General features: G+C 42.9%; 1 protein-coding gene across 1 annotated transcript in view; it reads left to right on the forward strand.

Annotated features, from left to right (window-relative positions):
- The window catches only part of FGFRL1 (fibroblast growth factor receptor like 1), a 139658-nt gene that overhangs the window by 63960 nt on the left and 52204 nt on the right, over positions 1-23494 (forward strand). Inside the window, exon 2 of the mRNA XM_081328007.1 lies at positions 1610-1882. Coding sequence (XP_081184133.1) covers positions 1610-1882 — 273 coding nt within the window. The remainder of the gene's footprint in view (positions 1-1609; positions 1883-23494) is intronic.

Below are 23494 nucleotides of genomic sequence, written 5' to 3' on the forward strand. Positions count from 1 at the left end.
GACAAGTTCTTATTTGTGACGGTTGCCGCATCCCAAGGTCACGGGATCCCCTTTCGCGACCTTCTGACAAGTAAAGTCAATGGTGCATGTAGATTCACTTAACGGCCGTGTACCCTAATTTAACAACCGCAGTGATTCCCTTCACCACCGTGGCAAGGAAGGTCGTAAAATGGGGCAAAAATCTACTTAACAAATTTCTCACTCAGCTCAATTGTAGTCGTAAGTCGAGGTCTTATCTAGACCTCATCTTTCCAGAGATAATGGTGGAGCTTCATTTCAGCCAAAAGAAGGAGGCACTTGGATGTCCCCCCTCAAATCCTGGCTTCTGGCGTTTATACCGAGGTGCCTTATCCACACATGCCCCACATTGTGAGCCAACCGTTTCTTCCTCCGCAATGACCAAAGTATCCATAGGGCCTCTGAAGGTTACAGGCCTACTTCAAGACCATGGTACCAAAAGTGCTTTTTTTTTTCTCCCCAAAAGGCAACTGGACTTTTTTGGGGTTTTTTTTCCTTTTGAAAACTTTGCAAACTTCTTTGTAATCATCCAGTCTGATTCAGGCGTCTCTGAAAATACAGATAAACCCCCAAATGGCCTCAATGATGCTCGGAGAGCTAATTGACCTTAAAAAGTGCTAACAACCAGGAGACTGTGAAGAATATAAATTCTGTTTCCATTGCTACAAATAGAAGTATTGTCATATCTAGAAAGAGAAGATTGGTAATTAGAGCAGAGGTCTTCAAACTCGGCCCTTTTATGACTGGTGGACTTCAGTTCCCAGAATTCCTCAGCCAGCATGGCTGGCTGAGGAATTCTGGGAGTTGAAGTCCACCAGTCATAAAAGGGCCAAGTTTGAGGACCCCTGAATTAGAATATTAGATTTTGGTATGAGAAGGGAAAAGGAAAATGCCAAGAGTTTGAATAAGGGAAGCTTTTGGTTACCCAAATATAACTTACTTTGAAATTATAAAGAATAGAGACATTTTAAATACTGAGGGGAAATTATTTTTTTTAAGAAAAACTGAAAACAGGATACTGATTGAACATATGGATATTATGGGCAAATGCAATTAAGGTATGTTTTGGTTAGAAAAGTTATCTAAAACTGACATTGTTGATATTATGAGAAAAATGTAACAAAGATGTTGATATTCAATTGTAGACTTATTAATAGCAATAAGAATTGTAGTTGCCTAGTGTGGGAAAACAGGTGCTATCGGAAGAGGAGAGGAAACATTGGATGGTGTAATACTGGATCTAGATTCAAGAAGTTAATATAGACAACTGAATTACTAATGGACCCAGACAATAATAAAGAATATAAATGCTTCCATTCTCCACCAGTTAGTTAGAACCAGAGAAGCTTCTTGGATGAGAAGTGAAATGTTTTCAAAGGAAAAACCAAGACAGCCCAAGGCACTTTTGGGACAATCACGACCTGGATGATGGAGAACCTCTATAGAGATTCGGAATCACAGCTTCAAAGTCCCTGATCAGAAATGACCGATTTCCATGCTTATGTAATCCATGTAAAACATCTCACCCTTGTACCTTCTACTTCCAGCCCATCACCAAATAACGTATGAATTTCCTTCTTCTTTCTTCCAGGCCCACCCAGAATTGCCGACAAAGTGATCCACCGGCAATCTGTGAGGTTAGGAAGAACCATCAAGCTTTTGTGTCCGGTCGAAGGCGACCCACCGCCCCTGACGATGTGGACAAAAGACGGGCGGACCATCCACAGTGGGTGGACGAGGTTCCGCGTCCTTCAACAAGGCCTGAAGATCAAGGAAGTGGAAAGTGAGGACGCGGGAACCTATATCTGCAAAGCCACCAACGGTTTTGGCAGCATGAACGTGAACTATACCCTGATTGTGATCGGTGAGTCGAGAGAAAGTTTAGTTCAGCCTGCTCCGTACAGGGAGAGATTGGCCTGTGATATTTCCAGTCTGTGAATAATCTACCAGCCTCTAGTCAAACTCGTTTGTCCCAAGGTTTGTGGCGGTGGGGGTGTGTGTTGCACATCCCCCTACTGCTGTCGGTTGGTCAAGATAAGATTAGCCAAGGCTGGGGCCAAAGGGTAGGAATAAACAGTCGGGATGGAGACACAGATCCCTGTGAGTTCCATGCCGGAAAAAAGTTGGGTGATAAGGAGAAGTAGCCCCAGTCTTTGCGGTCTCTGCGCAGACAACACGGTGCCTCTTTACTCAATCTTTACTCAGTCTCCACAGCAAGGACACACAATTCCTGGTATCATCAGAAATAACAGTAGGTGCTGGAATTATTTACCAACCTGGCAGGAAGCCTAAATGTTTTGTGTTCCTATCAGAGTTTGGTTTTTTTTTAAAAAAAGGAGAACGCACTCTGTGTCCCGTCATAAGATGCAGAGTTGAAAAAAAAGGAGGTGGTGGGTTTTGTCTTGCACTACACAGCGTTCTCTTTATCACGCTTTTCTTGGAGCCCATAAAACAAATCACTCAAATAAGCAGGGCTATCTATCCACTCCCTCAATTTCCACCCTGCCCTCAAAGCTGGAGTAACTTTTGTGGTAAGTTCTCCAGCTCAGGTTTCCTTGATTAGAGCCAACGGCCTTTTGCCTTCTGTGGTCAAAGCTGACATCCATTCTCCTACTTTGGCTTCAGATTCCTTCTGTTATGATTTTAGGTCTTAAATCCCAGAATTTTTTTGCTGCTCTGTTTAGGGGGGCAGGGGGTAGCATGATCTGCAAGCAAAAAACGTGAACTGGGCTAAAAAGAGAGCAGAATTTCTTCTGGTGGTGGAGAGCTTGATAGACTTTGTGGTTTACCACAAGACTCGAGATGCTAATTATAGTAGAGAGACTGGTCTCCTATTTAATCAGAATTAACATTCTTTGGATTAAGGACAAGAGTCTGTTATCCTGCAAAATTACCTATCTTCCCTTAAAAAAACAAGCGTCCACAAAAATATGCAACTTATATTTAAAATAATCCACTTAAGTCCTTTGCTTTGGCAAGTACTGAGTGTTCTTTTATCGTCACCATTTTTTTAAAAAAAAAATCACTGGTCATTCAGCAGTGGCTTATTGAAGGCGAATTGGCATCCTAAAACCTGCCTGCGTTTATAGTAATTGATCAACGTTAGAGGACAACAATCAAATCAAGACCTTGTTTTGAAGGTCTTTTGTTTCTAATACTTTAATGAATGGAGAAAATCTGAAAAGCAGGATTTTTAAAAAATAAGATAGGATGGCTAGGCTAGGATGAGATGAGTTGAGATGACTTTTATTGCATTTTTTACTCTTGAGCACACCGGCCTACTTCAAAAATGAAATTCTGTTGCCTGCTCTCAAAAGAATGTACAGAACACACATGTACATATACATGTGTGTGTGTGTGTGTGTGTTGGAAGGGACCTTGGAGGTCATCTAGTCCAAACCCCTGCTCAGGCAGGAAACCCTATTCCATTTCAGACAAATGGCTGTCCAGTCTCTTCTTAAAAACTTCCAGTATAGGAGCATTCACTGCTTCTGGAGGCAGGTTGTTCCACTGATTAATTGTTCTAACTGTCAAGAAGATTCTCCTTAGTTCTAGGTTGCTTCTCTCCTTGACTAGTTCCCATCTGTTGCTTCTTGTCCTGCCTTCAGGGGCTTTGGGGAATAGCTTGACTGCCTCTTCTTTGGGGCAGCCCCTGAGATACTGGAACGCTGCTATCCTGTCACTCCTCGTCCTTTTCTTCATTTAACTAGACATACCCAATTCCAGCAACCGTTCCTGATAGCCTCCAGTCCCCTGATCACCTTTGTTGCTCTTCTCTGTACTCTTTTTAGAGTCTCAACATCTTTTTTACATCATGGTGACCAAAACTAGATGACATATTCCAAGTGTGGCCTGACCAAGGCGTTGTAAAGTGGTATTAATATATAATATATATAAATAAATATCAATCACTGTCCATTTTGAATACATAGCGGAAAAAAGAGTCTTGAGAGTGAAGGCTGATATTATACAGTACAAAGCTATTACAGAATCTAATTGTTCTGCTTTGGATACCACGGAGCCCCCTCCCAGAAGGTAACAAGGAAAACAGGTCGTGAAGAGGATGTGTAGTGTCCCAGATAATCTTACGGACCCTGCTCAAGCATCGCTTATGGGCCACGTCCTGGATGGGAGGGAGGGAACTGCCAATGATCTTTTCTGCTATCCTCACCACTCTCTGCACCCCCTTCCCATCCGAAGCAGGGATGCTTCCAAACCAGACTGTAATGCAATATGACAGGATGCTCTCGATCGTCCCTCGGTAGAAAGTGGTGAGGGAAGGAAGATGTGCTTTTCTCATGCAACAGAGAAAAGGCAGGCACTGTTGAGGGACCAATGTATGATAATGCATTGTCTCTTAGTGGGTATCAAAACGTATTCTTTCATTTTTCACGTAGTGTTCTTCTCTTTGAATAAGACTTCTCTTTTATTGATTACGGTAGAGAAAATGAATACAAGCTGAAGTTAGAGAAAGAGGAGAGAATGGAAAGAAATAATTAAAAGTGCAGGAAGAAAAGAAAAAGAGAAGAAAAATAAAAAGAAACAGAATAATAGCGGAAGATGAAAGGAATATCTAAAGAGGTGATTCCCAATCTTTATCACGACAAGTGTAGATAAATTGAATAATTCTTCGGCATATATTTGTCACCCTTCTTGATGCCCAACTACACAAACAGAGTGGTGGAGGAGTGTTTTTAAGGGATTGCGTAGATTGTTACACAGATTTTGCATCAGGTGTGATGTGCTGTTGGGTGCAGAAAAGAAAAACGGCATGTTTTCCATATTAATTAATTTTCAATAGGACGCAAAAATCGAGAACCTCAGACTGGCAGGAAGGAAATTCAAAAGTCACATTACAAAGTGTGACTTCTCAGAAGGGCTAAGTAGAAGTTTGGAACCAACTTTCAGCAGAAACTTTAAATGGGCTTGGGATAAACACATGCCCATCATCTGGCAATAAGTAAATATAGAATAAAAATTGTAATAGAATAAAAAACAACAATGAATTAAAAAGAAAAACATAAAAGAAACCTCACAAGGGCAGACTTGATGGTTGTTTTTTCCTGCTGTCAGTTTTCTAGCTTTCTAGGTTGCCCCATTTCTGAAAAAGGGAAAATTGAATTAATTGCCTGCAGCACCCGGTTCTGTTTTTCATGTGCAGGTTGTCCTTGACTTACAACCATTTGTTTGTTCTGAGTTGTGACGGCATGGAACAGGTGACTTGTGACTGACCACAACTGTTGCAGCATCCCCGTGGTCAGGTGATCAAAATTCAGAGGCTTGGCAACTGGCATGGACCTATGACAGTTGCAGCTTCTCCTGGGGTCATGTGACCGCAAATCCCCTCTCTGAGGGAGGTGAAGAAGTATGAAATCTGAATAATAAACAAATAAATCTCCATTTGTGAACTTCCAGCTGCCTTCCAACAGGCAAAGTCAACAGGGGAAGCCAGATTCACTTAACAGCCATGGATTCACTTAACAGCCATGGATTCACTTAACAGCCATGTGATCCACTTAGCAACTTGTGATCCACTAGCAACCTGTGATTCACTTAAAAGCATTTGATTCACTTAACAGCCGAGTGATTCACTTAAGAACTGTGGCAAAAGTGGTTGTAAAATCAGGCACAACCACTGCCTCACTTAGCAACTGAAGTTCCAGTCCCAAATGTGGATGTAAGTCAAGGACTGCTTGCAGGAGGCAAGCAGCCTCTTAGATGTGGCCGCTGGCCCTATTAACGTCCTGTGTTTGTTTGAGTGTTAAAGTAAAGCTTCCATTCGTGCATGTGTTTCTTTTCCTTTCTTTGTCTCAAACTAATTCTTTTTCTCACGCACTAGGTTTGTTTGATTTTCTGACTTGTTTCACAGCACAACTTACCAACACTTGGTTTGTTTGCCAACAAAAACCTCTTACTTTGAATCCATTTCTTCTCTCTCCCCCACTGCTTCCCTTTCTTTCAGTTCTAATATGGGAGTTTAGTTAAAAAGGTGATAACACCTGTTGGCAATTTAAAGGAAATGAAAAGCTGTATTTTTTTTCCATGGATACAAGCATGAAATTCATACATCTAGGTACATGTCTGCAGTTTCGTCAGCATATTCCATTCTGTGGTAGACAAATGCAAAGCAGAAATCCTGCCCGGGTAAATTTAGACCCCTGAAAGACATATGGAGATGTTTAACCCACAATTCCTTGCAGATGTTATGTGACTGCCATTACATTTATGCCTGCATAATTATATTTATTATTAGCATTACTTTAAAAGAAAGAAAAACAAGGCTCTCAAATAGTCTTGACATCTGAGGAAGAGTTGGACCGAGTCCATATAAGGGGAGTCCTTCCCATTTAGTGATCGAAATCAAATCGCAGTCTAAGCTAAACCCCTTTCTGAATTGGCTGATCAGAGCGCCCCACGCCCGTCAGTCAAAACAGATGTTGTCAACAGAAGTTGTGTTTGAGAGGCAGAAAACGTACTTTTGGTGGGGATGATGGCCTATCTCAGTGTTTTTCAACCTGAGAATAACTTAGAATGTGAAGGATGTGTGAATATTATGTATGTTTTTACTCGTGAGTAGTGTGCAGCGTGGACAGCATTAATTTTGTTGTGAGATGCGCAACAAAAATAAAGATATTCTACTTAAAATGTGTGGACTTTCAGCTCCTGGTCAACACAAAGTACCCACACCTTGGGCAGAAAGTCCCAAACAACTGAAAGGCACCAAGAGACAGCATCTATCTCTATTGTTGTGTTATCTTTTTTTTTATTTTTGAGGAGCAAATGCAGCCAATGACTTAAAAAAACTTGAACAATACAATGAATTTAACCAATTGTCTATGGAGACTCACCGTCATCCAGATCCTGGTTGTTCCAAAGTTGCTTTTTCAGGAGGCAACTGGTCTTTCTTGTTTTCTCTTTGAAGACGTTTCGCTTCTCATCCCAGAAGCTTCTTCGGCTCTGACCGGATGGTGGGGAAGGGAAGGATTTATACTCCTTGCAGACAGCTGGTCATATAAATCCTTCCGTTCCCCACCATCCGGTCAGAGCTGAAGAAGCTTCTTGGATGAGAAGTGAAACATCTTCAAAGAAAAACAAGGAAGTCCAGTTGCCTCCTGAAAAAGCACCTGTGGGACAGTGGGCCCATTGAGGTACCCTGAATTGTCTAACACTTGCTGAAAATTCCACTTAAATAGATGGAAAATGTTGGTCTCTCCTCTTTCTCTCTTCCCACATCTTAAAAATCATCTCTCTTAGGAAGTCTATTTCCTGTTATATATTTCTTAGTGCAATGTTTTCCAACCTGGGCAACTTTAAGAAATGTGGACTTCAACTCCCAGAATTCTCCAGTCAGATCGTAGTCATGTGATCAAAATTCAACTGACTCGTATTTATGATGGTTGCAAGTGTCCTTGCTGACAAATAAACCCAATGATGAAGCCAGAGTCCCTTAACATCTGTGTTGCTAACTTAATAACTGCAGTGATTCACTTAAGAACTGTGGCAAGAAAGGTCGTTAAAATGAGGCAAAACCCATTTAACAAATGTCTCAGTTAGCAATTTTGGGTCCATGATAGTCATACGTTGACTGCTCATTCTTTCATTATTGATGGTTGACTGTAAAACTAGCCATCATTCTGATATTTTCATTGTCAGTTCCAAGCCTGGTTTTTCTACCTGCTGCCTCAAGTTTGGTCTCCTTTATATTTAATTTTAGTCTCATTTTTTCCCATGATGCTCCTTGACTTTTATTACTAGGTTGTTGCATTTTTGCTATCGAGTTAGTGTCATCAGCTTTCAAGTCATTTTTCATGCAGATTTCAGCTTCTGGTTTCAACAGAATGTGAAGAATTATCCTTTGAATCCCCTTTCTTAAATAAAAAAGATTTCAGAACTCGGTTTGTTTTCATCCCAATAAAAATGATATGTTTATATAAAGGACAGTCTTGCCCAGTCTACTTATTTTACATTAATCCGCATTTTTAAATGTGCTGTGAATGTTTACATTACATCACTGCAAATAACAGCCTCAAAAAGTCCACTTTCGCTATCAAAAGCTCCAGTTTCTTGTTGATGTGTGAGCAGCTCAAGGCATATAAAAAGATTTCTTTGTTCCAAACACTTCATCTTACAACTTAAGCTGCTGCTTCTTTCTTTAAATAAGAGCATGACCTTTTAGCCTATTAATTATGATAGATTTATTATATATTAACATGGAGATTGTGCTGTGTTCATTACATCATGGACGCGCCACCATGACAGGACCATAGTTTATTTCTCTTGTTGGCTTCGTAGCTTTTTGGTGTCCTTCTGTTATGATTTGTGCATATGACTTCGCAGCTGTACAGCTCCAGGGTTGAGAAATCAAAATGTTGAAAGGAGGGAGCTTCATCAGTCAAACTGAATCATCCATAACATGCCAGCTTTCTTTGGCTGCATGAGGTAGGAGAAGATATCCATCCATCCATCCATCCATCCATCCATCCATCCATCCATCCGTCCGTCTTCTCCTTCGAAGTAAGCAGAATAATATAATAATAACTCACCACAGCAGGGAACAGCATGCATTGTTTCCTATTCCTTCCAAGGCTTTTTGCTTTTGCCCAGATAAACCTTGGATTCTATGATTCTGCAAAGAATATTGGAACAAGAGCCCAAAGGAGCTTTTTCCCCCAAAAGGCAATTGGATGGACTTCCTTGGTTTCTTTCCTTGAAAACATTTTGCTTCTCATTCAAGAAGCTTCTTTAGCTCTTGAGTTCTGGATGAGAAGAGAAATGTTTTCAAAGGAAAAAAAACACCAAGAAAGTCCAGTTGCCTTTTGTAAAAGCCCCTTTGGGACAACCATGACCTTGGATGACCAAGGAATCTCCTTAGACATTGGAATAAGACAGGGGTAGGCAACCTTGGCTCTTTTATGACTCATGGACTTCAACTCCCAGAATTCCTGAGCCAGCATGGCTCAGCTTGGAAACCTCTCCCTTTCCCCTCAGCATGGCTGGCTCAGGAATTCTGGGAGTTGAAGTCCACGAGTCATAAAAGAGCCAAGGTTGCCTACCCCTGGAATAAGAGAACAATCTAAGCCAGGGGTCTTCAAACTTGGCCCTTTTATGACTTGTGGACTTCAACTCTCAGAATTCCTCAGCCAGCCTCCATTTTGTTTGTTAGATTTAAGACAGGGGTCTTCCAACTTGGCCTTTTTATGACTTGTGGACTTCAACTCCCAGAATTGGAGTTGAAGTCCACAAGTCCCATAAAAGGGCCAGGTTGGAAGACCCCTGATCTATGCTATTAGAGAAGGAAGCCAACCCTTTCTTTCATGTGAACAGTACTGTCCTGCTTCTTGTTTCGATGTTGTGACACAGCACTGTGGTACAAGAAGAAGCCAAAGAGTGCAACAGTGAGGCGATTCATATTTTTTTACTTCATGGCCAACAAACTGAATCAAACTAAGTCAGTAATAAAAAGGGATTTTTACTTCCATTCTAAGGCGCCTTTCTATTTTCTCACCTTCTATCTTAAATGCAGATTTCGGCAGGGTTTTTTTTTTCCTTCTCCTTTGGGAAAATACGCTTCCATGACCGGGAAAAGCATGATTTACAATTTGTGGGTCCTAGTTTGGTTCATAGTCTGTGTGTGAGAAGGAGGGCAGTACGTTTAGGAAAGGATTGGGAACAACAAGGGTTGAGAGAAAGGAAATGGAGTCCTCAGCTTATAACTGTAATTGAGCCCAACATTTCTGTTGTTAAATGAGACAGTTGTTAAGAGAGTTTTGCCCCATTTTACGACCTTTCTCACCACACTGGTTAAGGGGATCACTGCAGTTGTTACATTGGTAACGTAATTGTTAAGGGAATTTGGCTTCCCCATTGTCAGAAAGTCGCAAAAGGGGATCACTTGATCCCTGGGACACTGCAGCCGTCACAAGTACATGCCAGTTGCAAGCATCTGAATTTTAATCACTTGACCATGAGTGTGTTGTAATGGTTGTGTGAAAATAGCCATAGGTCGCCTTTTTCACTGCCACTGTAACTTTGAATGGTCGCTAAACGGACGGTTTGTAAACTGAGGACTATCTGGATGCTCATTCACCTTGATTTAGTCCTACCTGGCTGCCTGGAGGTGTCTGTGGATGCTGTTATCTGAGTGCCGTTTCCATCAAAGGAATTTAACACCAAAGGTTCTGCTTGTTTCGATGCTGTTTGCTGGCTGCTTCAAGCCTGCTTTCCGGAGTGAAAGCTAAAAATGCTGTTGGTCCAAATTAAGACTTCGATAAACGTCACTGTGTGTTTAGTATTTTAGGAGCGTCTCTCTCTCTCTCTTTCCCCCTACAAAATAGCTAGCTGAGTGTGAGGTTTAATGGGCATTTGGCAGGTTGATTTAAGGACGCCTCCTTTCAAGTTGGTGCTGGCCTAGTTCACCCTAACGGGACAGTGAAAGGAACCATCTGGAATTCATTCAAGGAGCTGATTCCAAGTAGACTTTAAATGTGTGCTGATTTCCTTAGTCCTGGCTTTCCTCAGGCTAGCAAGCTGAACTGATCTTGTCATGTAGGATAGAACTAATGATAAAAGCACAGCAAATGTAGACGGTTCCGTCTCCTCCTTCTGCTCCTCCTCCTCCTTCCCCCCTTCCTCCTTTGTGGAAAATATAATATACAAACTTGCCTATAACTTTATCAATGAATCAGCCAATCCGATTGATTTATTCATTCATTTGTTCCATGCTGCTAAAGACAAAGCAGATGATTCTTACTGGGTTACAATCAGTAATTTGCAAATAAAACAGTGTCCACTGGATATAAAATCCAAAATAAATCACACTCTATTATCTATGTCTGTCTGTCTGTCTGTCTGTCTGTCTCTCTCTCTCTCTCTCTTTCTCTCTATATGTTTCTGTGTGTGTGTGTGTGTGTGTGTGTGTGTGTGTGTGTGTGTGTGTGTGTGTTCTAAAAAGGTGGTCTTCCCCTGTTTAATTGTCCTCACAGTCAGGAAATTTCTCCTTAGTTCTTGATCTGCCTTCAGGGACTTTGGAGCAGGGTCCCCAACCCCCGGTCCATGCCAGAACGTGGGCCATGCAAACAAGCGAATCCCCCTTCCGGTCTGTGGAAAATCCTTTCTCCCTGGAACCGGTCCCCGGTGCCCCAAAGGTTGGGGGCTGCTGCTTTAGAGAATAGGTTGCCCCCCTCTTCTTTATCAAAGTTGAAGGCATAGCAGATCTTTATGAAACTGAACCCTGGACCTACTCAGACAAGCAAACCGGATCTGCAAAAAGAAATATCCTGTCCTTCTCTCATAACAGATTAGCTGTCAAGTATTCCTTTTTGTATGGGACGCGGTGGCTCAGTGGGTTAGGACGCTGAGCTTGTCGATCGGAAGGTCGGCAGTTTGGCGGGTCGAATCCCGAGTGCCGCGTAGCAGAGTGAGCACCTGTTACTCGTCCCAGCTTCTGCCCACCTAGCAGTTCGAAAGCACGTAAAAATGCAAGTAGAAAAATAGGGACCACTACGGTGGGAAGGTAACAGCGTTCCGTGCGCCTTTGGCGTCTAGTCATGCCGGCCACATGACCACGGAGATGTCCTCGGACAAGCGCTGGCTCTTCGGCTATGAAACGGAGATGAGCACCGGCCCCTAGAGTCGGAAACGACTAGCACGCATGTGCGGGGGAACCTTTACCTTTACCTTATTCCTTTTTGAACGAGCAATGAGACACACAGGCAAATTATGGCTTTCAATAAAAACCAGGAGGATTGTGGGGAGGGGGGAGAAGAAGGGGGGAGGGAAAAGGAATGCAAGGTCAGAGATGAGGCTGTTTTTTACAAAAGCTCAGTTTGGGCTAAATTATGTTTTTGGACTCTATCTCTTGCTGAAAAGATAAGCTTATGATGCAAGTCCCATACAGCTTTGTATTTAAAAGATGAATTTAGTAGGTGCAATAAATAAAAGGCCATCAATAAATTTGCAGAGAATTTTATATCTTTTTCTTTGGCTACAGTTTGAATGTAAATAAAGGTATAGGTCATGCCTAAATCCTTTTAGAAAGCATCTCGGTACTGTAGTACAAGATATACAAGGCATTTAGCTCTGTATTCTTCACAAACCCTTTAAATAAACTCTAAAGCTGTTACATTTTTATCTTACCTATTTTCAAGCAAGGACGGTATTTGTGTATGTGTGTGTATATATCAAAAAGGTCATGATGGTGACTACAACCATTCTTGTTTACACACACAAAAAGAGTGGAGCTCATTGCATTATGGTGGCTGATTTCTTGACTTTTTGACACCCCCCCACCATATACCTCTGCCTTCAAGCAATTTTTTTTAATAATATCAAGACTGCAAGATCCGGAAGGCCATCAGGTGGCAGCAAAGAGTCATACTGTATGTCCCTGAATCGCTTTGCTACCATCTAGTGGCTGCCTCTGGAGACGCAATCTGCAGCGCCAGCAGAACCTTGTCGATGTCCATAAGAAAGGTGCTATGGGCTCTCCTGCCCTTTTCGCTTCTCCTTGCAGCCTCTGAGTTGGTCCTGACCCTTAAGTTGTTGGCGTGCCAAGCCTTTGAAAGAGGCAGGAAAGACCTTCAGGAACCCTGCTCACCCTGAACAGACACGGCTGCTTTAATGAGAAGAGGCAGTTTTGCGTATTCTGCAAGTCCTTCTTTTAAAGGAACTGTAGAAGCTGATGGTTCTGGAGAAGGGAAGTCAGCTTTTGGTTGCTTTTCTCCCGAAAGGTAGAATCGTAGCTTGGGCCCCTCTCGAACACCGCAAGCTATGCGTGGCTTCTTCTCGTACTGGCTAAACAGTGTCCTTCCCGAAATGTGGGGCTGATCTAGTTTCCTGATCCAGGCGAGATGATTGTCAGGTGCTCCACATGTGGAGATGCCCCTGAGTGCCGTAACTATATGACACCACTGCTAAGTCAGCTGCTGTGGCTCCAAACTCTTTGCAAAGCAGAGTTTCCAGCAGTAATAGTGCTCCTGAAAGTCCTTGATAATCTGGGGTCAGATGCCTTCCAAGATCCTCAGCGCCAGGCCTTGTTTGCCCGCCCGCCAGGTTTGGCTTTTCCCATTGTCCCTGGGACATTGTTTACTGGGAGATTAGATTAGTTCTCCCCCTTGCTTGTCTTCTGTGGTCCACGAAGCTCTTTTTGTTTCAGACAGCTTCTTGGAAGCAGCTTCATCTGATTTTAGTTTTTCCTCTGTGATTTTATGAGAGGGCCAGAAATTGCAAATTACTTTTGATTCTGGTTTTTTGCTTATGGCTTTTTTAAAAAAAAGGGGGGGGAGAAACCCCATTGATTGTGAGTCCAACTCTTTGCTTAATGTGATAATCTAAATTAAAGCAATTTGGACCTCAATGACAGACAGTTGTGTAGCTTTAGCTTGAACATCTTCATCAATGAAAAGGAAGTCACCCCCTTTTATGGGTCATTGGATAAATCAGTCAGGGTTAGCTCAGGATTTTTGTCAGGATGGACTTTTAAGTTTCTCCACGACGTGATGACCCACATTGTATCTCCTCCACTTCTTCTTATAGCAGACTAGAATTAGAATTATTAGAATTAGAATTATTAGAATTAGATTCAGAATTAGAATTCTGTATTGACCAAGTAAAAGGGACGCGGTGGCTCAGTGGGTTAGGGCGCTGAGTTTGTCGATCAGAAGGTCGGCAGTTTGGCGGGTCGAATCCCGAGTGCCATGTAGTAGAGTGAGCGCGTTACTCGTCCCAGCTATGCTGACTCAGGAATTCTGGGAGTTGAAGTCCATGAGTCATAGAAGAGCTGAGGTTGCCTACCCCTGATCTAGTCCAACCCCCTGCTCAGGCAGGAAACCCTATACCATTTGAGACAAATGGCTGTCCAGTGTTGGAGCACCCACAGCTTCTGGAGGCAGGTAGTTCCACTGGTTAATTGTCCTCACTGTCAGGAAGTTTCTCCTTAGTTCCAGGTTGCTTCTCTCCTTGGTTAGTTTCCATCTGTTGCTTCTTGTCCTGCCTTCAGGGGCTTTGGAGAATAGCTTGACTCTCTCTTCTTTGGGGCAGCTCCTTACAGAATCTCACAGCTCTCTTTATGACCCGGGTCCTCAACAGAAGGCAAGGCTGGTTGCGACTGTTTTTTTCTGCACTCCTAACTCTCCGTTGAAGTCTGGTCTGTCGTGTTTGGTTGCCGTACCAAACCCAACAGTTATGGAAGCACAAATGGCAGAGCCAGCCGTTCCTTTGTAGAACTGTATCAGCACCTCCTTGGGCAGTCTATGACTTTTTAATGAGTAGGAGGACTGAAGGCCCAAACCGATTCAGAGTAGGTTCATAGGACGTAATCAATTTAAATCTGAATTTGCACACTGTCTCGCACCATAAACTAGCCAAATAGAGTGGGTTTGCAGAATGAACTAACACACAAACAAGCATGCACGCATGCACACAGCATCCTCAACCATGGTTAGCCAAAGTGAAACCACAGGTAGCACTTCTTGTTTAGCGACTGCCTTGAGCACTGACTGTATTTTTTGATGATGATGAAAATGTAATTTTGCAACCTTCACCGCATCACTCTCTCATTCTCTCAGTCATGTGTTGGCCATTACTGCCAGCTAGTATGCATTGCCCTGTGTAAAATTGTAAGCACAGTCGCGATCATGTGATTTTTTTCCCCTCAGTGACTGCCTTACTTAATGACTGAGTTGCTAAATGAGGACTACCTCTTTTCGAGTCCTTTCAAAGGAGAAAGATCCCTTTGAATCAGTTCCTGATGATCCCAGGAACACACCCTTCGTTTTCCTGCCAGCAGGATGAAAGTAATTTTCAACCTCTTTTTTTCTTTTCTTCCTGGGATGTGGTTTTGACATCTTAGGTACAAACGATCCAGAGATTTCCTAATAGATTTCCATCCAAATACTAATCGGAATGGGTCCTGGCTCTCTTTCTGAGACCATTTGAGGTCATCTCGGTGCTGACCTGGCTCAGATCTTCCGTGAACTAGGATCCCGTGCAGTGAACTTTGACCTTTTGCTGTGCTCCTGATTCGGTCCCCCTTTTCTTTCCACGTTTGGGATTCGTGGCACCGAGCCAAGTACTTGAGTGAGCAGAATAGTTTTCAAGCTGGACAGATGTGACCCTTGACCCCAAAGATGGAAGCATCTCCACCTCCCTTCTGTGCAAAACATCACCCTGCAAGCCAGAAGTGTAACAGCTGGGGTGCATCACTGTGTCATCTGGCCTTAAACCTCTAGGATTGGAAACCAGTTTTCATTTCCACTTGGCTAAGTCAGTATTTTCTTTTCAAGGTGCTCCAAAGGTCTTGGCAGAGCTGCCCGCTCTTCCAGCAGTTCCACTTTGGTCTGACAGCTTTGTGATTGAAAAAACACTTTTGTTTTTGACAAAAGGGAACTTATGGTTGCTGAATCAACCAGCCGTGGTTGGTTTTGGGTTCTAATGATGTCCGTCTCTGAATGTCCCGTTGTACCGTAGGCATTGCTCCAGTTTGTAAATGCTGTAAATGAACAAAATGACATAGAACCTAGAACCATAAGGCTGGATTGCACCTGGGAGGTTTTCTGCTCCAGCCCCCTTACGGAGGCAGGAGACCTTATTCCCTCTGGGTCAAATGGCTGTCCAATCTCTTCTTGAAATCCTCCAGTGTTGGAGCACCCACAACTCCTGGAGGCAAAGGGTTTCATTGATTGACTCGGGAGTTTGGGAACCAGCATGCCCAGGGGTAGGCAACCTTGGCTCTTTTATGACTGGTGGACTTCAACTCCCAGAATTCCTGAGCCAGCATGGGGGAAATATGGCCCTTTCATGGCTTGTGGACTTCAACTCCCAGAATTCCTGAGCCAGCATGGGGGAACTATGGCTCCTTCATGGCTTGTGGACTTCAATTCCCAGAATTCCTGAGCCAGCATGGGGGAACTATGGCTCTCTCATGACTCGTGGACTTCAACTCCCAGAATTCCTGAGCCAGCATGGTTCAGCTTGGAAACTCTCCCTTTCCCCTCAGCATGGCTGGCTCAGGAATTCTGGGAGTTGAAGTCCACGAGTCATAAAAGAGCCAAGGTGGCCTTCCCCTGAGCATGCCTTTATCCTGGTTGCAGCATCCCAGGGTCATGTGATCACTATTTACAACCTTCCTAGTGAAGTGAATGAGGAAAGCCAGATCCTCTTAAAGACTGCAGTGATTCACTTAACAACATTAAAAAAAGGTTCTAAATTCAGGGCATGGCTCATTTAAAAACCTTCTTGCTTAGCAACAGAAATCCTGGGACTCAATTGTGATTGTAAGTCGAGGACTATCTGTATATCATTTTCAGCAACCTAGGGAGCTAGTTGAAGAAGGGAAGGTTATAATAAATGATGTGAAATTCAAGAAATAGGAATTTCCTCCTCCTCCTCCTCTCTCCAAAATCTGAAATAGGACAATTTTCTTCTTCACATCTTCCTCCCTCCCGTCATTGGCCTGGATGCTTCCAGTGCACGCACAACTGGGGGGAAGAAGTGCGCCATCGTACAGGACCCAAAGGAAGACTGCTGAAGAAAATGTGAGGAATTCTTAGCCCATGATATGTTTGGACGAGGAAGCCGAGGACTTTCAGGAATGCAGGCAAGGGTTCCAAAAATATTCCCTGCAATAACATTGATGCTCAGTAACTCTTATTTGGATTGGGCCATCAATCTTCACCCGTGGCCGTGACATCATTTTCTTCTTCTGTGGAGGAGCAAGTTGAAAGAGTGGCCTGGAGTTTTTCAGAAGGGAATGTTGACAACTAAGCCATGTGAGTTGCAGTGTCTCAAAATTACACCTCCCTACTACGGAGAGGTATGGAGAGACAACATCAAAGACACACTAAAACAACACCAATCAACAATGGTTGAGGCCTCCAGAAGAGCAAGAACCAGAACTTTGTATCTCCCTTGACACCTGAAGTGGAGGAGGAGAGGAAGAAGAAGATGAAGAAGAAGAAGGAAGAGGAGGAGGAGAGGAAGAAGAAGAAGAAGAAGAAGAAGAAGAAGAAGAAGAAGAAGAAGAAGAAGAAGAAGAAGAAGAAGAAGAAGAAGAGCTAGTAGTCTTAAACTTGCCACCTTCACATCTCCAACCAACAGCTGTTATTTCTTCTCTCTATCCTCCACACTCCTCTTTTAAGCTTGCACCTGTTGTGCAGTTTTGTTGCAAAGTATATACTGAAGGAACACACACCTGTCCATCTAGGACGCATCCTACTAAATGTTCAGCCAGTATCCAAAATTATGTTCCAGGGGAATATTTTAAGTGAAAACCACCTTCCTCTCTGCTTTGGAACGGACAACAGGAAAGCCTCAATGAGGAAAGACATTCACTGCTTCTCCTCAGATGGAACTGAGGGTCAACCAGAGCTTATGAAGAGTCTTACGTTCAATCGTTACTCTCCAGAGGATGTTGATTGCATGTGGTTTGGTTGCATTCTGCAAGAGGAGCACTCAGGCAAATGCTTTGTCCCAGACCTTCTGGGTTTGTATTTTCCAAAAGCCAGCAGAAAAGCTTCTTGAACTATTGCCTTAGTCCTGGGAACCTTGCTAAGTAAGCACTGAGGATGGCTGCAAAGCCCATCACCTTTTTCCCCCAGGTGCCATGATGTAGGAAACTCGGCGTTCTTAATAACTTGCTTGGCATGGTTGATGGTGAGACATTAAAGAAATTGGAAAAAATGTGTTAGGTTTTTCATTTTAACTTTCCCTACTGCCTGGAGGGTTTGTCTCCTAGCAAGTCCTACTGAGAAGAAAGATTCTGTTTTCTGAATGAACGCACCATTGGACCATCTCACATGTGTGTGGAAGGGACCATGGAGGTCTTCTAGTCCAACCCCCTTCCCAAGGCCAGAGTCCTTATACTATCCTTGTTCAACATTTTGTGGCTTTCTTGGAAACCATAGAGAAATGCTTTCCTGCTGTCTTCTTATTTTTTGTGTGATTTTTCCAGTCTTGTCTGCAACTATAAGATTTCTCTGTAGATCGTCATCTGACACCGCTTAGCTTCTTCTGAGGGCAGCTAAGGTCTGGTTCTTCTCTTGAGGGCAACTAAGGTCACACTGGAGCCAACATCTGCAACTTGCACTGTTAAGGACTCGGTTGAGTTCCATTGACAGGGATTTGGTGGAACTAGTTTTCTATGTTGAAGAGCACTGGGCTCAATTCCTAACCTTGAGGTTCTCCACTACGGGCTTCCTTCCATGTAGACGTAGTTCTCTTGAGGACTATACACCGGGTGTTCAAATAGATTTCAAGTGAGCATGTAGGATACTAGATGGGAGAAGATGTCTTGAGCTGAAGGGTCATCTTTGGGGGGTATCTGCTTGGTAGGACATCTAGTAAAACCATCACAGAGCATCCATGTGCAACCAAAAGGACTGCTTTCTTTAAAGTAAATGAAATTTATTCATTAAATTCATATGCCAGTTGAATTTAATAAGACACTAATATTTGGCTCTGTTGTTAAAGTGAACGGAGAGTTAATGGGTTGTTTTTAATTCTAGTTTTGAGGGTTTTATTCTATTTACTTTTGCCCAGAAAGCAGCACAAGGATAGTTGTCTTATTTTCAATGAGATATCCCTGCAAAATACACCAGATATGATTTCCTGGTTTGGACTAACTGGTGGGGCTGACATATAAACAGCAGATATGGTCCTACCTACGGTACCATAGTAGTTCTCCATTTATAGTTGCTTGGTCATGAACCCAGAATGCTTTTGATCTCATGAGTGGTTCTAATGTTTAAAACTTCAATATGGGGGGCCTGTCTTTCTATATGGTTTGCATGAAGAGCAACATTGCACTTAAATACGAAGAGAGGACTAATGTTGGCTGATGATGGATATGACTTTCTAATCACAAGTGGTGGATCATGTTATTAAAATGCCTGTCGTGTTTTTCCTCTGAATTACTGCTGTAATTTTTTCCCTTGTCAAATGTTTACAAGGGAGTGAAAGAAAGAAAGAAAGAAAGAAAGAAAGAAAGAAAGAAAGAAAGAAAGAAAAAGAGAGAAAGAAAGAAAGAAAGAAAGAAAGAAAGAAAGAAAGAAAGAAAGAAAGAAAGAAAGAAAGAAAGTTTAAATTGGGGTTTAATTCAAGCCATGGCTTAGTTTCCTTGGAAAACAGTTTTTTTTTTTATCAAACCATTATTACTCTCACTCTATTCAGGTGAACGTTGCTCCTCTTCCCTAGTATCTTATACACACTGTCTCTGTTAACTAATACTAAAATTAATTTCTGAATCTGTTTTTCAGAAACAACCTACAATATGTCCAATGTTTGCTTCATTCTGTAAGCATAAATGGAATGTATGTGTTCTTCTCCTTTAATTGCAATTATCTCTGTTGTCTAAGGATTCTTTATAATCAGTTCTAAAATCTGATCTCATATTTATCTAGACCCTAAGTCAATTTGTAACTTTGTGACCAATAACAGAACAGAACTGAATAACAAGAGTTGGAAGGGACCTTAGAGGTCTTCTAGTCCAACCCGGACAAGTGGCTGTCCAGTCTCTTCTTCAAAACCTCCAGTGATGGAGCACCCACAACTTCTGGAGGCAAGCCGTTCCACTGGTTAATTGTCCTCACTGTCAGGAAGTTTCTCCTTATTACTAAACAATACTTGCTATGAACTATTCCTTTCTAGAATTAAAATTTTGCCGTTTAATCTCCTCAAAATGTTTAAGTTCTTAAACTTGTGGTTAAAAAGTGTCTTTTGCTAAGGATTGTAGGAAACTCACCTGGAACTGTTGGACTTGTTGATACGAAGATTTCTAATAGCTGAAAACCAGTTAATGAGCAATTTAAAAAGTGATGGAAAAAGGCAAGCGTGCAGATGTAGTGTCCTTTCAAAGGCACCGATCATAGTTTGAACATGATGGCTGTTCCGTTATCTCCCAGAACTCTGAACCTGCCAGAGATAGCTAACTAGCTGTTTCCTCATGAACAGCAGGTGTCTGGAGCAGGTGTGGGTGATCTCAAGTCCTTGTCCCGAGAGTTATTATCAAAGAAACAGTCCACTGGCCGTCTCTTCATTTTACCACATTGTTGGCTCCATTTTTTGTGGAACCATCTTCCATCTTCTCCTTCCGAAAATTCCAAGCAAGGAGTCTGATTATTATCCATGTTATCTATTAGCTGATCACAACTCTAATCCTATCGATGGACAGTTGCTAAATTTTATGCCTCTGTGTGTGTGTGTGTGTGTGTGTGTGTGTGTGTGTGTGTGTGTGTGCCATGCGCTGCTTATTAGACTGAGAAATACTACAATAGAATTTTATTGCATAGCTGATTCATGCTTTATTTTAGCCATAGGCTGGTAATTGACTGCAATCAAACAACTTTATCTTATCCTGGTCCTCCGAAGTCTGTTAAGTTGCAGTGCCAACTGAGCACATTCGAAACAGACGTCTAGACTGTGTTATACACTTGCAATTCACACAGATTAGTCCCTTCCTATTATAAACAAGGCAGTGATATATAAACTGAACGTGCAGGGCACAATTCAGCTAAATATAAATGGTCCTACTTTCACTGACTTGAAAGCACAGAGATATATAACGAGTCATTCCCTCAGTGTTTGCAACCTGTTAAATTGAAAGGGATTTTAAATGGATTTGCCGGTTTAATTCATTTATATCACATTCCACTTTTCCTTGGACGGTTCAAGACCCCCTAAATAGAATTACCCTTCCCCTAATCGTAGGTGGAATGGATGAAAATAGATTATTGGTCCAATGGAGAACTTCCATGGCAGAATCTGGTCTCTCTCTGATGCTAGTCCGGCACCTTAACTCAACGCCAGACTTAAAAAGCAAGGAGGTGCATAACATGACGTACTTGAAGTTAGCCACCATGATTCCTACATGGATACTCCTGGATCAGCACTCCGCCTCCTACATTCCCCATAAGCAAATTTGCACACTACAGTTGTCGCAAAGACAGCTACCCCCAAAGTAGTTCCACAGTGCAATGCACAAATGCAGGTCAGAGACTTATGAAGAAGCTAAGGCTGGAGGCATTGTGAGCAAAAGAGTTGGTAGATATAGATAATAAATTCATCCTCTTTTGACTCTGAGGAAGCACCCCGATCCTATCAGAGTAGAGAGAAACCGGGGTCGAAAGTAGCTACTCAGGACTTGAGGGACTCTGTCTTCTGCTACGAATTTGCCAAGTTACTTAAGATTGACAGGAGAAGAACTCTTGAAGAAGCTCCTGCCGCAATAGGTCCCTCTGCGTATTTTTCCAAGATTTAAGTGTTATCTGATTCTAACTGCATTGATCCAACACTTGGTTTTCCCTTTTTTATTTAATTGTTGTAAGTTCTTTGAGTATGTTAAAGAGGAATGTTTGTAGCTCAGGGCTGAAATGAGGGGCCCTTGGTGCTTTGTGAGCTTGGTTGTTTTCTTGCAGATGTTTCATTACTTGAAGAAGGTCACATCATCAATGCATAGTCATCACCATCTTCCTCTTCCTCAGTACAAACCCTTCTTCCTTCTAGCACCGGTGATGTTACGTAGTTGGGTCGTGAAATGTCTGCAAGAAAACAAACAAGCTCAGAGAGCACCAAGGACCCCCACAGTCATCATCACTGCCCTCCTCCTCCTCCTCCTAGCACCGGTGATGTTACGTAGTTGGCTTGTGAAATGTCTGCAAAAAAAAATCAAGCTCAGAGAGCACCAAGGACCCCCACAGTCATCATCACCACCCTCCTCCTCCTCCTCCTCCTCCTAGCACTGGTGATGTTACATAGTTGGGTCGTGAAATGTCTGCAAAATAATCCCCCCAAAACAGCCAAGCTCGGAGAGCACCAAGGAGCCTGCTCTTTGAGTAGTTGTGGGGAGGGCAGGTCAGTGACCTTTCTGCTTCATGTGGTCCATACATTGGTTGAATGTGGTGTTTCCATCCCAAGGACACCCCAGGGCTGTCCTAATCATTTGTGCTCTTCTGTAACGGCTCCTCAGAACTAAGGGCAGCATTTCCGGAGGTCCAGCGGGAGACGTGGCATCTGACAATTGCTGCGTGCACACGCGGGTGTGTGTATGTCTGTGCATGTACACATGTGTAGGGGGAAATGATAGCTCAGATACTTAAATTATCCCAGCTGCAGCTGCTCTGCGTAACAGAGCAGACAAAAGGAGCCTAACAAAGCGCTGAGTTAATTTGCTGCGTTATTATGGTGGAGCAGCGGTGTTTAGATCTGCTCTGCTCACGGCCTGTTTCAAAGCCACCGCCCAAATATTCCACAATATGGGTCTGTATACTGAGGTTCCTGTCTCACAGCTGAAATCTCTGTTCCTGTGTTTATTTAGGGCAATTGCTGAATAAAAACAAAGCAGTGGGTTGGGGTCTGGATGCATGGGGGGGGGGGGCTTGGCTGCCTGCCCACCCAGTCTTCCCACCGCAAAAGGGTGGGTGAAGAAGCAGATAGTCTGATCTTTGTGGTGGGGGGGGGCTCTCCCAGACACCTGATTTCCTCTGGGGTGCAGTGCATCATACTAGACTTTTGCAAAAGTTAGGGTTGCAGGAATTGAGTCTGTCTACTCTAGTTGAACGAAAAGGACGAGGGGGTGACATGATAGCAGCCTTCCAATATTTGAGCGGGCTGCCCCAGAGCAGAGGGGGGTCAACCTATTCTCCAAAGCATTTGGGGGCAGGAACGAAAGTAACAGGTGGGAAGATCATTAAAGAGAGAACCAACTAGATATAAGGAGGAATTTCCTGACAGTGAGAACAATTAATCAATCAATGGAAAGGCTAAAATGGTATTGGGGCTCCTGCCTAAGCAGGGGGCTGGACTAGCAGACCTCCAAGGTCCCTTCCAATTCTGTTATTCTATGATTCTGTAAGAGTCTCCCGCTTGAGTAGGGGGCTGGACTAGAAGACCTCCAAGGTCCCTTCCAACTCTGTTATTCTGTTATTCTCTCAACTTGTTATCCATGCAGGGCTGAATGCTGGCTAGGCAACTTTCTTGTGTCTAATGCAGCACAATATTCTTTGACTTTTTTTTTTACATCCATCCCATAATCGTCTAAGCTTTCAATACGTGGCTGTACATCTTGTCACTGGTTCTTCGGATGATTGATGAAGAGAGAGTCCTTGAACTCCTGCGGACTCTCCTGTTACATATAATGAACCATCGGTGCAACTTTTCAAGGAGAAAGGATAGTGCTGGAAGGTCAAAATATAAGGGAGTTAATTGGAAAGTAAATATTTACTGAATATTTGGGTTACATACCGGTATCTCTCCCCCAGTCACAAAAGAGATAAAATGTTTGGCTTATAGTATAAGTCAGGGGTCTTCAAACGTGGCCCTTTTATGACTTGTGGACTTCAACTCCCAGAATTCCACGTGTGCCTGGCTGAGGAATTCTGGGAGTTGAAGTCCACCACGTTTGAAGACCCCTGGTATAAGTAGTTCTCCATTTACGACCACAATTGAACCCAAAATTCATGTTGCTAAGCGAGACCTTTGTTAAATG

Source organism: Vipera berus, assembly GCF_964194415.1.
Source record: "Vipera berus genome assembly, chromosome: 4".
NCBI lineage: Eukaryota > Metazoa > Chordata > Lepidosauria > Squamata > Viperidae > Vipera > Vipera berus.